Source organism: Condylostylus longicornis, unplaced genomic scaffold, assembly GCF_029603195.1.
Source record: "Condylostylus longicornis isolate FDR11 unplaced genomic scaffold, ASM2960319v2 ptg000069l, whole genome shotgun sequence".
NCBI classification, from domain to species: domain Eukaryota; kingdom Metazoa; phylum Arthropoda; class Insecta; order Diptera; family Dolichopodidae; genus Condylostylus; species Condylostylus longicornis.
In genome coordinates, this window is record NW_026578037.1 from 241040 (window position 1) to 255799 (window position 14760).

At 30.7% G+C, this 14760-nt stretch overlaps 1 protein-coding gene across 1 annotated transcript; it reads right to left on the reverse strand.

Moving 5' to 3' along the window:
- Positions 1-13028: 13028 nt before the first annotated feature.
- Positions 13029-14187, reverse strand: LOC129612335 (serine/threonine-protein phosphatase 5-like). Its single transcript, XM_055525881.1, has 2 exons — positions 14068-14187; positions 13029-13859 (listed from the first exon to the last, which is right to left on the reverse strand). Exon 2 carries the CDS (start codon positions 13801-13803, stop codon positions 13099-13101), a length of 705 nt encoding a protein of 234 aa, XP_055381856.1. The 5' UTR covers positions 13804-13859; positions 14068-14187; the 3' UTR covers positions 13029-13098.
- Between the last annotated feature and the right edge of the window lie 573 nt (positions 14188-14760).

The window sequence follows — 14760 nt, forward strand, 5'->3', positions numbered from 1 at the left end:
AGTTATGGTAGATCAAAAACAAATGAAATTTTAAAAAAGTCAGACCAAATTAACGGTTAGTCGATTTCGATCAGTTTTATTGATTAAATGTGGCTGTGGTTTTTAGTGGGTTTTAGTGAGTCTCACACTACTGCTCTTCCGTCGAGATTTTCATCCTCCGCACGGCAAAAAAAAACACAAATGTTGGGGCATATTTTTTTTTATCTTATGTATAGTTGTATCTCCATTCACTCAATATACCGAAAATGCTAGTAATGTTATAAAAACCTGCAAATACAAATATCGTTCTTTTAGACTATCAATTAAAATTGTAACAAATTAAATAACAACGTCAATCGTCACTTTCTTTCTTTTTACTGACCGCATTGCATACAATAAAGGCGGTTATGTAATGCTAACAAGTTTTGCACATCGATAGGAACGCACTTTTCCATAGTAGGGAAGCATAAATAAACTCTTTTTATAGAGATGTCGATCTATTGGTTTGTCTGTCTGTTTGTGTGTGCACGCGTCTATGAGTGAACCGATTTTGATAAAATTTTATATGTCAGTTCATTTCGACTATAGGACATGAACAAATTTCCTTGAAATTTAATATGTTAAAACAATGAACATATAATTTTTTTGGAATGATCAGGGTTCGGAAACTGAACTAGGGGACGAATTTACATTTTTTATCATATCTATGGAAGGGATTGATGGAATTTCTTGAAATTTAATATTTGAGTTCTGGTTGTTAAGGAAACTATCTGGCGAGCATTTCAGGGAATTCGGATGGCACAAAGCAAAACTCTACTAAGAGTCAAATTTTTCTAGGTATGTAAACTAAAAGCTTACTAACGCCTTATAAATTGGAAAGAAGTTTTCAAAACGCATTTGTATATATATTCTGTAACACTTTCACTTAATTAGGCAATACACATTTCGTTCGAAACTGATGCTGTTCACATCAGTTTTTTTTTCTCTCTTTTAATAATTTTGTAATATTACTTAAAATATTACAAACTTTATTACTTAAAATATAAATGTAAACGAACGATTTTTTTATTATAATTTTTATTATGTTGCGTTATGTTGCGTATGAGTAATGATTAAGATTTAGTTTTGCATATTTTTTAATGAGTGTTTTATCATTAGTTTTTTGTTTGAGTATTTTAAATGTTTTAAAAATTATTATAAGTTTTAAGTTTTTTAAAAATAAGAAAAATTAATAATAATTTTATAATGTGTTCTAAATTAAGAAAAATAATTTTTTAACTGTAAAATCAACAAAGTTTAGTTCATTTGTAGCCATATCAGTCGATCGAGTGAAAATTCAAACCGCTTTGTTCTTTTATTCAATTTCATTATTTTTTTCTATGTACTACCTTTTTGTGTTATTAGCGCAAATTCGGTAGGATAAATAAAAAAAATGTTGGAGTATAGAAGAAACAGTTGAATAACAAAAGGTTATGCTTTTTACATAAAAAAAAGTGAATTCAAAAGTCTAGCGATATAACTGCATATTCAAAAGTTATAATAAAAATAAAAAATTTAAAAACACTGTAACATCTTAGTTACTGACATTCTAATGTTAATAAAAAAAAATAAAAATTATTATAAAAAAAAAAATTTATATTAAATTACTTCGACTTTCAAATGAAAAAAAAAATAAATAAATTAAAAAAGAAAATTTAATACGAATAATAAATTAAAAGTACCGCAATTCTCTTCTGCTCTTCTTTCTTGGCGTTACAACCCGGTGTGAACCTTTACCTCCTCGACGATTCTCTTCCATGCTGATCTATCTTGCGCGGCCGTTTTCCAGTTTCGAACCCCTAACATTACTAAATCTTCTTCAATGCCGTTCAATTAAATCTTCTTCGTTCAAGCGTTTTCTAGGTCTTTTGCGACTTCTAAAGTTATTGATTCTGCCCTCCATTATTCTTTTAGAAACGCGTTCATTAGGCATTCGGGCTACATGCCCCGCGCACCTAATTCTTTGCGATTTTACAAACTTCACTGTTGTTTCACCTTGTATTAACTCCTCGAGTTCATTGTTGTATCTAATTCTATATGTTCCATCTGCATTTTGCACAGGCCCGAAAATTCTTTGCAGAATTTTTCTCTCAAATACCGCCAGGCTGTTAAAATCTACGGCAGTACCGCACCATGACTCGCAACCGTAAGTCAAAACAGGTCTTATCAACGTCTTGTATAGTTTAAGCTTGGTAGTCTTTGAGAGTAATGACGACACAAAAAATTTTCTGTGCGCAGAATAACATCTATTTCCTGGCTGTATTCTTTCTTGAATGAAACTTGAGTTGTTTGCCTCAAAATGCACACCCAAATATTTAAGGTCTTTGACGAATTCAAATGTTCAATTTATGGTTTGCCCATTTCTATTTATATTGTTTAGAGCTAGCAGCATATACTTGGTTTTGTTCTGATTTATTTTCAAACCAATTTCAGCTCCTTCTCTACCATCTGTTAGGATGTATTTTCTAATTCGCTTAGGTTTTCGGATAATACAAAAACGTCACCAGCAAATGGACAAATTTGAATGGATTTAAAAAGAATATTGCAGCCTGGATCCAATTCGCCCATGATATTGCGCATAACTACATTGAACAACGTAGTCAAGTGACAGTGAGTCTCCTTGTCTAACGCCGTCTCGAATTTGGAAACTCTCTGTTATTTTTCCTTGTATAAGGACCCTAGCTCTCATTTCCTTCAAAGTATCTCGTCCCGTAAGATACTTGTAATTTTCCAACTTTTTATGGAATCGAAGGCCTGCTCCAAATCCACAAATAGACCGTGTAAATTCATTCCATGCTCATGAAATTTTTGCTCTAGTTGCTTTAATGTGAAGACTTGTTGATCTGCTTCGACGAAACCCGCATTGATACTCGCCTATAATTGTTTCAGAGATGGCGTCTAATCGTTCATGCAATATGTTAGTAAAAATTTTGTATGCGATGTTAAGCAGTGTTATACTTCTGTAATTTTTGCACACATTTTAGTCTCCCTTTTTGTAAATCGGGCAGATTACACCATCATACCGGGTGTCGGGTAATGTTTCTGAATCTCATATGTTATTAAATCATGTACTTTCACGTGCAGCTCCTCACCTCCATATTTTATCAACTCTGCCGTCAACATGTCATCCCCTCCACTTTTACCATTCTTCATCTTTTCAATAGCTCGTTTAGTTTTTTCTATGCTGGTACTATTTTACACGTCTTTTACTGCATCTGGCACTTGACTGTTTTGTGTCAGTTGATTGCTTTACGGGTTAAGTGCTCTTTCCACCTTTCTAATATTTCCTTTTCTTCATATAATTCCTCACCTTTTCTGTCTTTACATATGTTCAATATCGGTTGAAATTCCGTTTTTTCGTTCTTTACTCTTCTATAGAACTCTTTAGTTCTTCTTTGTGAATTCTGTTGTTCTGTTGTTTCTTGCATCGCGGCCTTTTTTTCTTCTAATTAGATTTTTCGGTATATTTTTGTTGACTTTTCCTTGTCTTTTGTAACAGCATCTTTCGTCTTGCCTCATTTTTTTCTTCGATGGCTCTTCTGCGTTCATCATCGTACCAATCTGCATTTCTCGATCTTCTTTCTACACCAATTATTTCATTTGCTGTTTGTTTTATTACGCTATGTATTTTTTCTCACCTACGATTGATGTTGCCATCTAAGGTTGAAGCAGGGAGCTTTCTGCTTATAGCATTGCTATATACTTCCCGGAGCACTGGGTTATTGACTATCTTTGAGGTTTTCCATCGCGTTTTTTTAAAACCCCTTTGTAGGCCGACACACGACAACTTCTGTCTTAATATGGTTAACACCATATAGTGGTCGGAGTCACAATTAGCTCCGCTGCAGGATCTGACGTTTATTATGGACGATAAAAGTCTTTTACTAACCAAAACATGATCAATTTGATTAGCTGGAAATCTACCAGATAGTTTCCAAATTTATTTGAATATATCTTTTCCCGGGAAACTAATACTTTTGGTCCATAGATCTGCTACCTACAAATTGACATAATCTTTGTCCATTGTTGTTGGTTATGCTATGCAATGACTGCAGTCCAGCTAAATCCCTCACAAATTCTTCTTGGCTAAACTTGGCGTTATTTCTATCATTTTAACTGATGTTAGCATAGTCCTAATATTCCAAGTAGATATTCGTAAATCATTAGCTATTATACGTTTCGTTAGTCTATTTTCATTGATCAATCAATTCCGAGGCCTTCGCTGAAGTTCCATAAAATTGAAGTTGTCACTTTAATTTAGTCCAAGGCATTCTTCTCTATGATTAACCCGTCAATACTCGGACGTCAGAGCCTCATCTGTTTTAAACAGGTTCCATCTCGAGAAGGTTGAGGTTGACATTTGGCTGTGAGGGGCTTTATATTCGCTTCCCAATCCAAAGAACCCATAACCGTAGTACCATAATTACACAGAAAAAAAGTTTGATAATAAATACAAAAAATTTTAACCATTAAATTAAAAAAAAGAAAAAAACAAGCACAAAAAAAATTACTTAATATGCAAGCATCAAAAAAACTGTAAGCATATTGGCTCCATTTAAATTTGATCAACCGATGGAAACCAGGAACAACACTGCCACCACCAGCAGCAACAGTGCCACCACCGCATTGGTTTCACCCCCATTATAATTGATGAGGTATATAGTTGACATCCCAGACTATAACGGTAAGTCGGCAGGTAACCGTTACAGTTTGGGATGTAGCAAAATATGCTCAGAAAAGTCAAGATATTTTAATGAACAGAATAAAACTAAGGTAACAAATAGAGCTAGAGATTGTTAAAATAAGTAATTCATATGTAGACTGAATCGAAATAAAAAAAATTGTAACAGATAATTTTGGTGAAAGGAAAACATCTTTGCAACTTTTTAAAGAGTTTCAAAGTGGTAAATTTCGAACAATAAGTATAGATCTCTATATTGAGATAAAAAGAGTTTATATATGTCGAGTAAAAAAGTTAAAGATGAGCCAAACGCGGACGCCATTAGACGAGTCAATATTAAAAACGAATTCCGAATATTTAAAAAAAATTACCCGAGACAATGTCTTCAATAATTTTTAGTCCGAACTCAACTTCACCAGAAGATGCTGTTTTCTCTACCGAAATTTAACCCGTATAATTTTAACAGTAATAAAAATTCTAACATAATTATGTAAGTAAATTTTTTTCAAAAACTGATATTCCTACGATAATACTAATAATAGTAACAACAATAATAAAAATTATAATACTAATCCGAATAATAATATCCAAAGAAATTTTAATAATAATAGTGGAAATAATTTACGTTATAATAAAAAAATGGTCTTACACACTCACAAGTGGCTTCCAAAATGGCAGAAAATGATGTAGATAAAGGACCTAAGAAAGGCATGGATAATAAATAAATTGACAATAATTAAATACACATTGAGTCTACCAAGCAGACCTTTAATGTTGGTTCACTATATTGTCGACCAAGATATAACATAAAGAAGAATATTTTTAAGCATCTGGTACGCTTGGGGGGGGGGAAATATTCTTACTGCGAGGAGACTGTAATGCCAAACATGTAAATTGGGGCTCCAGATTGACGCCAACTAGAGATAAGAACTAAGGAAAGTCATTTGTGAGTTGGGCTGTTTCAATCATTCTACTGGCAGTCCGACTTATTGGCCTACTGATGCCAACAAAATACCGGACCTGTGCCTTTTTTATATCTAAAAGGATTTCAGCAAATTTTTTGAACTTTTTATTAACCCTTAGTGAAAAAGTAACTAATAAACGGAGCTTACTCTCTTTAGTCAACAAAATGACAAATTAGATGAGCTTCAAACATCATACTATTAAAAATATACATGTTAATGCTGAAAAGATTGGGGACTTATTATTATTGGGGAAATTAGAGATCAACTAGATCTCTAATCAACACCCAGAAAATAAAATTTTTGTAAATAGACTTTCTCAAACACTCAAAAGAAAAATAGATAATTCAAAATCAGTGTCATACGAGAATTGCATAAAGGGATTGTCGGCAACTAAAGAAACGAATAATTCGTTGCGGAAAACAACGAAGAGTACCAAAAAAATGATAAAGCGAATCCTCCCACTGAAAAAAGTGGATGAATCATGGGCAAAAAGCAACGGGGATAAAGCTGAAGTATTTGCTGTTCCCTTGGAAAAAATTTTTCAACCAATTGAACTGAATTCTAGTGTTTGTTTAGAAGAAGATTTTGGTATGGGTGAAAGCACTATGGCTTTATTTAATAAAAAAGAAATTTTCCAAGCGATAAAGTTGCATAAAACGAATAAGGCCTCAAGGTTTTGATCTCATTTCTGCTCAGATATTAAGAGACTTTACGAGAAAAGCTATGCCATTTTTGAAAAAATTGATAAATGCAGCTGTTAACCTGAGAAATACTCCCATTGCTTGGAAAGTAGTGGAAGTTATTGGAAGGATCGGTGAAACCCTTGAATGAGGAAAAGACATATTCCTCTACTACAATAATTTCTCTAATATATCTTGTTAACAAGGCTGATGCCGATAATAGAAAATAAGAAATTGATTCCAAACCATCAGTTTGGTTTTAGATAATCTATCAGTTTAGATCTATTTAGCATGCCAAAATTGACCAAGCACACAAAATGACAAATATTGTGGAAAAGGCGTTAGAAGAAAGGCAAATATGTTCGACAATATTTCTGGACGTTGTCCGGGCGTTCGATAAAATTTGGCATGACGGTTTATTATTTAAACTTAGAAAAATTATACCTTTGCAATTGGCGGAGTTATTTGAATCACATTTACCTGACAGGCTTTTCCGAATCAAACAGGACGACGACTACTCTACGCTTAGGGAAATTACAGCTGGACAAACTTTTCAGAACAAGGTTCTTCGTAATATCATGGGTGCTCCTGGTATATGCGCAATAGCGATATTCATAGGGATCTGGGTGTCCAAGTAAATGAGGAGATAAGGAGCTGTGCCATGGAACATAGGCCGCATTTGGAACATGATGTAAATGTGAAGATTTCGCGACTTATAGGGGAGAGGGTTTGAACAAAAGGACTGAAGCGAACGAGACATCTCGAGCTAATCTGAAGTGTTGTAACAGCACTTCCGTGCCTTCCTTCACGGAATACAGACGCAAAAACACGATAGAGCAAAAATATTAGTTAGAGTAAAATAACAAATTTAGATGGTTTAGAAAATTTTCCAAATATCAGCTACTGGATCAAAAGCCGACCAAACTTACCCTATCTAAAAACCAATCGAGTTCTATGAACAACGTTAATTCCAAAATTTGTAATCCTATTTTTAAAAGTAAAATCAATTCAATTGAAATTAAGACCCTAAATAACACTATTAGTTGTGATACGAAAGTTATGATAGACAGTTTTCTCGAATTTGACTCAGTATGCAAAATGGAATTTCTAGAATTTGATTTCCATGACAGTTTTTACACGTTAATAGCGAATAACATACTTTTAACTCAGCAGTCACAAATTGATTTAAAGATAAGGTATTAAGATTGGGGACTGGAAACGAAAGCCCACTTTGATTCAGGCAAATGAAGATGTAGAACCATGTTGATGTGCTTATTAATGAATTAGGTTTATTTAATATGGTATTTCGGGGTGAACATAGAATAAGTTCTGACCACCTTGATCATAAAATTAAAATGAACTCTTGAAAATTTTGAAGAGATTCGGTAAAACCTTTTATCAAGAGGGTGATGATTTAACATTCACCCAAGAAATAAATCACAAAATAAATACGGAAAAATTAAATTCCTATTTGCACAAAAATTTACCGTTACCCTGAAGTGCATTACCAAAAATTCAATGAAGAAATCGATGAGATGCTACAGCGCGATATTATTAGGTAAAGTAATTTGCCATATTCAGCTCTAGTATGTATTTTAAATATTATAGGAATTAGAACCTTACAGTGTATTCATCTCAATATTTAATAATTATATTTTCAACTTGACACTACAGTTCCTTCCCATGTATTGAGTTAACTCACCCCAAGAGAAAAAAGCTTTTCACTAATAATAATGTCTTTATATCTAACAAGTCCCAATGCTCAGAGAGAAACTTGAAAGCACGACCTTATTTTATATGGGTTTTTTTAAATCGAAGTGGCTATTTTTTGAGAAGAAATATTAAAATAAATTCACACTTATCATAAAGCAGGTAAAATTTAGAAAATATATTTGAAAAATCAAAAAAATATATTAATATTTTCATTGATAAATTTTTTAAAATTTAAAAAAAAGCGGAAAAACAACAAGCACAACCATCGCCTTCAACGTTTTATATGTTACTGAAAGCATTTCATTATTTTTAAGTGAACAGCTTTTTTTTCTCATAGGGTAAGTAAGATAATACATACCAGACATAATGGGTATATTGCGCAAATTGTATTAAGATAAACTAAGCTATATTTTGCGTTTACTTATTAAATTTAAAATAACCACACTTGATTTTTAAAAAAAATTTTGAACAAGTAATAAATTTCAAGGAGAACGATTTGCACTAAGTATACGTTTTCACTTTTTGCTTCAATGCTCAACCGAACACATATTTAAATGGAAATGGTAACGTACTGTACGTTCAATTTTTCAAATTTAAAAACTTAAAAATCGTTTAAAAGTTTTGTAGCCCACATAACATAACAAACATACTTACAACCTTATCTGAAGTTGTTAAAAAAATTAAAGAATTAGCAATAGTTCTGATTCCGTATTTAATACATACATATATATTCTGTAGCTGATTTATGATAATAATGTAGCTAGATTTTATGACTACTTTTTCAATTGGTCTTTTGAGATTCTTCATCAGTAATAAAAACAACTTGTATTTTTTAGCAGCATAAAGTCACAAAAAAGCATCTAATGTTAAAAATGCAGTGTAACAAAATATGGTAGAAAATGTTATTTCTTTTGAGTATACGTCAGAATTAGGGTTGTCGTTTGGCTCCGAATTGAAAATTTGGCTCCCCGGCTTCTCATTTTGTATTTTGGCTCCGATTTTGTTTTTTCCTCACGCAGACTTGAAAGCAATATTGATAATTATCTTGAAAGACTTTTTCATTTGAAACCTTTCTTGGAATATTTAAAAATTTGTTGACAAAACCATGGTTAACGAAATTATGTACATATACCTTTTTCTGCTAATTTAGACGCCAACACCTATCTTTTTTTAGTCACGTTAATCAATTAGTCAATTAAAGTGTAAAATAACCAAACTTAAGAAAATTCGTTGAAGTCAGCAGATGAAATATGTTTGCATAGAATTTTTTCAATAGACCAAAATATTGCAATTTTGACGTTTTAATTGAAGAAGATCGAGTATATTGTTCAAAATTTGAAAAATTCAATGCTTGAAAGCTCCCTCAGATTAGCGCACTCTAGTGCGACTGCTGAAGGGGTATTTTTTTTCTGTTAATTTGATTAAAACCAAATTGAAAAACTCCTCTTATGTTGAAATTGTAATTATTGATGCAAAAAGCTAGGAACCTAATTGTGATCTTATTGAACTAACGGTAAGAAAATTTAAAGTATTGTAAATTGTTTTTTTTTATGAAATATAGGAATTAGCTCCACGTTTTTGAAAATGGCTCCCCTTCTTGAATATTCTGCTCCCCGTTCAAAAAATCAAACGACAAACCTTGTCAGAATATCAACGTATTAAAGTGTAAAAAGTAAGTATACGTGGTACGCGTTTTTTAGGTATTAAGGTGAGCTCGTAGTTTAAGCAAGCAAATGAAAAAAACTGTTAGTGTGAAGTTCCTTTTATAAAGGTGTTTTACTTTCATTTGCATTTAGTTCGCGAAAATATTACCAATTTGAGTTGGCAACTTTTATTTCTTTATTATGTTTACATATTGATTATATTGTCAGGTTGTTTTGTACAAGAAAACCAAAAATATTTAATAAAAAAATCTTTTTTTTTAAAGGAAAACGAAAATTTTTGATAAAAAAAGCACTATCGAACAAATTCAATTTTACCCATTTGAATATCTAAATAATTATCTGAATAAATTTTTTGTAGCAATTCGAATTCTTCGATAGTTCCCATCTTTATATAAAATGTTGCAGGAGGATGTTGCTTATAGATTTTCCGGTTTTTTGCATGTATTTTAAGAATTTTTAAATTGTGAATAAAAATATTATATTTAATTGATTTTTTAGATATATTTTCGAAATTTTATCTACTTTATAATAAGTATGAATTAATTTTGCTCTTTTTTCCTAAAATGTAGCCCTTTCAATTTACAAAAAACCTTATTGATATTTTAGCATTGGGACTTAGATACAAAGACATTAGCGTAAATGTGTAAACTTTTTAATGCCGTAGTGAAAAAATATATTTGCAGTTGCCTTAGAACTTAAAGTTTAATTCTATTTTCGAAAGGCCTTTTTTTTGTACAAAAACATCGATCGAGATATTTTTACAAATTCTGTAATTTTCAATTTATCGAACGTTCTTTACATTCAGAATTGAGTTAAAACTAAATTATCGAAAAAGGCCCTACTATGTAAAAATGCGAAACTTTAGTTTTATTTAGTTTTATTCTTTTTTTAGTTTTGTTAAGTTTTATTTTTTCAAAAACTTAGACTTCTCAATAAATAAAATTGCAAATGAATGAAGAGTATGCGAAAGCAGCATTCCGTAGTATCACTTTTGCTACTTTTATATACGGTTTAGATTATGTCAAAATTTTAAAGGTGACAAAATTATTTAGCGAAAGTAGCACTACATAGTAGCCCACATGGAATATTAAAAATGCACTTTTCTACAACATACAACCCATGGTAAAAGTAAACGCACACATATGCATGTATAATGGGGGAACCTTTTGTAGATCAAGCGCGGCTGTCGTTTGATTTTTTCGATGAGGAGCAGAAATATTCAAAAGAGAGACCCTTTTTTAAAAAAATGGAGCCAATTCCTTTATTTCATAAAAAACAATTTATTACCGTACGAATACAAACAAATCTGATGTGATCAGCATATAACCGACTGCAATGTATATTGTTTAGATTAGTACAAGTATTCCAGAATTATGAAAATGTTTTTTCAACATTTCTTTACAATTTTAATGACACTAATAAGCTTTAGTTAACATACCTAGAAAAATTTGAATTTGATTCTTAGAAGAGTTTCATTTTGTGCCGTCCGAATTACACGAAAAGTTCGTAAGAAACTTCTGGTAACAACCAGAACTCAAATATTAAATTTCAAGAAATTCCATCATATGTTGATATAGTTAATAATGTGAAATCGGCCCCCAGATCTGTTTGCGACTCCTGATCTTTCCAAAAATAATATACAGGTTCATTGTTTTAACAATTCGAATTTAAATATTAAAATTCAATAAAATCGGTTGATTATTTTATATACGCAAAAATGGTGATTTGGCCCGCAGTAAACGTCCAGTTTCTGCCACTTGATTTTTTCCAAAAGTTATCTGTTGAATATTTTTTTTAAAATGAACAAAAATGTGAAACATATCTGTTAAAAAGTCGCGTTTCCGAAGCCTTATATATACCACAAGTTGATCAAAACTGGTTCGATCAAACTTCAGATCTACATGTGCACACACAGACTAACAGACTGACAGACCGACAGATTGCTAAAAATAGTTTATTTACACTTCCTTGCCATAAAGAAGTGCGTTCCCACCCGACATTTAAAATTTGTTGCCACATCACATAACCTTTCTTATTGTATACACAATGCAGTCGGTAAAAAAAAACCAAACAAAAACTTTTAACAAGAATTATGACCAAATGAAAAAAAAATCATAAATATTATTATGATGTTTTTTGCTTATCATATGTTTACCACTTTATTCATTTCGTTATACGTAGACTAAAATGGTTACTTTAAATGGAAGTTAAAGTACGCTTAAAAATAAATAAGTATAAATAAGATCACATTTTCGCATCAATATTTTTACATAGTTCTTTTGAATTTAAAATGTTGCTTACCATTTCAACATAAGAGGAATTTCTCAATTTAGTTTTAATCAAATTAAAAGAAAATACCTTTTCAGCAAACGCACTACAATGCGTTAAATTGTGGTATCTTTGTTTAAATTTTTCAAGTTTTAACAATATACTCGTTCGACTTCAATTAAAATGTCAAAATTGCAATACTATCGTTTATTGAAAAAATTCTAAACAAACATATTTCATCTGTTAACGTCGACGAATTTCGCTAAGTTTGGGTATTTGACACTATACTGACTAATTGATTAACTTGACTACAGAAAAAGGTATATGTATATAATTTCGCTAATCAAACTTTTGTTAATGAATTTTTAAATATTGCAAATTGTTTTTACTTTTTGCATTATATACTTAATGTCATCATTTTTTCTCATTTCTGTTCAAAAGGTATTATCCCAGACTGTATGCAAAAACTTTTTTATCCAAGACAAACCTATTATAACTAAAAATATATGAAACTTTGCACTACATATCAGAAGAAAGTGCACTACATATTTCAAAAATGTTGAAAATGTAAACCTATAATTCTTATCCTCTTTTAACTTCTATATTTAATTGAAAAAGTACTTATGTATTTGAAAAGGACATATCAACATATATGTAATTATGCAAAAACTAACACCGGAGGCAACTTTTTGAATGCAAATTTTTTCAAATTCTTTAACCAGAAATTTTTATCGGGAATTTCTTAAATGTAAAGTGAAGAAACTCAAAGTGAACAAATACAGATATAAATCAGCATTTTACTTCAAAAAAATTTATTTTTATTGGTCCAAAAGAAAATGAAACAAAAATGATTGTATTTTGTAATCCTCACTATTTTATTTCATTTCTTTTGCTTCTTCAATATCATGTATCTTTTTTTCAGTGAATCTATCTCTTTGATCTCTTAAATGAAGATGTATCATGAAAAAATGAAAACTTACAGAAATAAATTTACGAAATACGAAAGCTACAATAAAATAATACTAAGCAAAAACAAATGTTAATTTTGTTTCCAACTTTTTTAATACAAAATTTTGCAAAAAAAAATGTTTAAGAGATGGATCATTTAATTAAAATTTTCCTTTTTTATATCTTAATCTCGCCTGAGCTTTTGTATATCGACTTCTATTACTATGTCCTTCGAATTCTACGTCTTTTTCGTCTTTCATCTCGTCTTCCGAAATTTCGTTAGGTTCCATAAAGTATTTTTTACGTACTCTTTGATAGTATAAATAAGTTTTAGCCAAAATATAACCAATAATCGAAATTATCATAACTGAAAGTACCATTAAGGCCGGATGTTTAACTGCTGGCTCTTTTGTAAATAAATGATCGAAAAGTGAAATTAAGACACCAATAATTATCCCTATTCCAGCACCAACCCACGGGATACGCTTTTCGTATTGCATTTGCTCACCACTAAATTTCGCTGCTTTTTGCGCAGCAGCTAATAAGGTGTAGTCATCTGGTTTTAAAGCAAGTGCTCTTCCATAACTCAATAATGCGGCTTCATACTGCCCAATTTCTGTTAACACTTCAGCTTTTCTGTAATGAGCTTTAGGCCAAGTCTTATTCAGTTCAATCGCCATATCTGCATCTTTATTTGAATAATAATAATTTTTCATCTTCAAATGAACCAATGATCTATTGCTGTACAATGTACAATCCTTTGGATTAAGATTGATTGCTTTCGTATAGCTTTCAAGAGCTGCTAAGTAATTTCCCGCTTTAAAATGGTTATTCCCCTGAATTCTCCAATCATCTGGTCCCTCCATATCCAAATTTACAATATGCTTCCAAAAAATTCAACTTTTTAAAATTTTGAAATTTTCTAAAAAAAACTATTAATTACGATTTGTTCTTTAATATTTATACATATTTATTTTAATGAATTCGTTGTTTTATCATTATATATAAAAGATGCAGATTGATGTGTAATTCAGATTCCATGACAAAATTACTTGTTTTAAAGCCAATTTTATGAGAGATTGTAATGTCAAAAATAATTGAATTGTATACATTCCTTCTATTATTTTTACCTTGATATTACATACAGTATTTTTGTCAGCCGTGTATTGAAGCTAGAGAAGCATTATATTGGAGAAGATTACACGGTTGGTGTTGACGTCAGTTTTCATTGCAATCCCATGTATTTTGTTGTTGTAAAAAATATAGAAACTGAAGACCAATTTTAAATTTTCTTTAGTTATTTCGATTCCATAGTTTCATGTTTTCTTATAACGTTTCAAATTAAAACGTCAAATTCACTTAGCAATGTCGTTTCGTGTTTTCTTAAATTTAGTTCAAATAGTTATTAAACGAGGAGATCGTAACATAAATTATTTTCAAATATTGTGGTAAGCTAGAGTTAAAGGAGAAATTACAAAATTATAATTTAATCTGATATTTTTTATTTGATGCTTAGAATTAATACCTTACCTGATAATACAATTTATGATGGATTGGAATAAAATTCAAACTTCAATTTTGATCAATTTTGTCAAAATGGAAAAATACTTAAGTATCGTTAACATTAATCATCCTAGTTATTTAAGCAGACTCGCTAAAAAAAACTGTTTTCATGAACTTTGCAAAGAAAAGCAAGATGTGAAAAGTGGCATCACCATATCGGATTTAAAAAAGAAAATAAATACATTGAAAACACAATATAACAAAGAAAAAAATATCATCAAGTCAAGAAAAAGTGGATCAGGTGTGGAAGATAAATATGT

What these genes read in the sequence shown, in the direction of transcription:
- LOC129612335 (XM_055525881.1), bottom strand. Translation starts at nt 13,803, where the DNA reads ATGGAGGGACCAGATGATTGGAGAATTCAGGGGAATAACCATTTTAAA.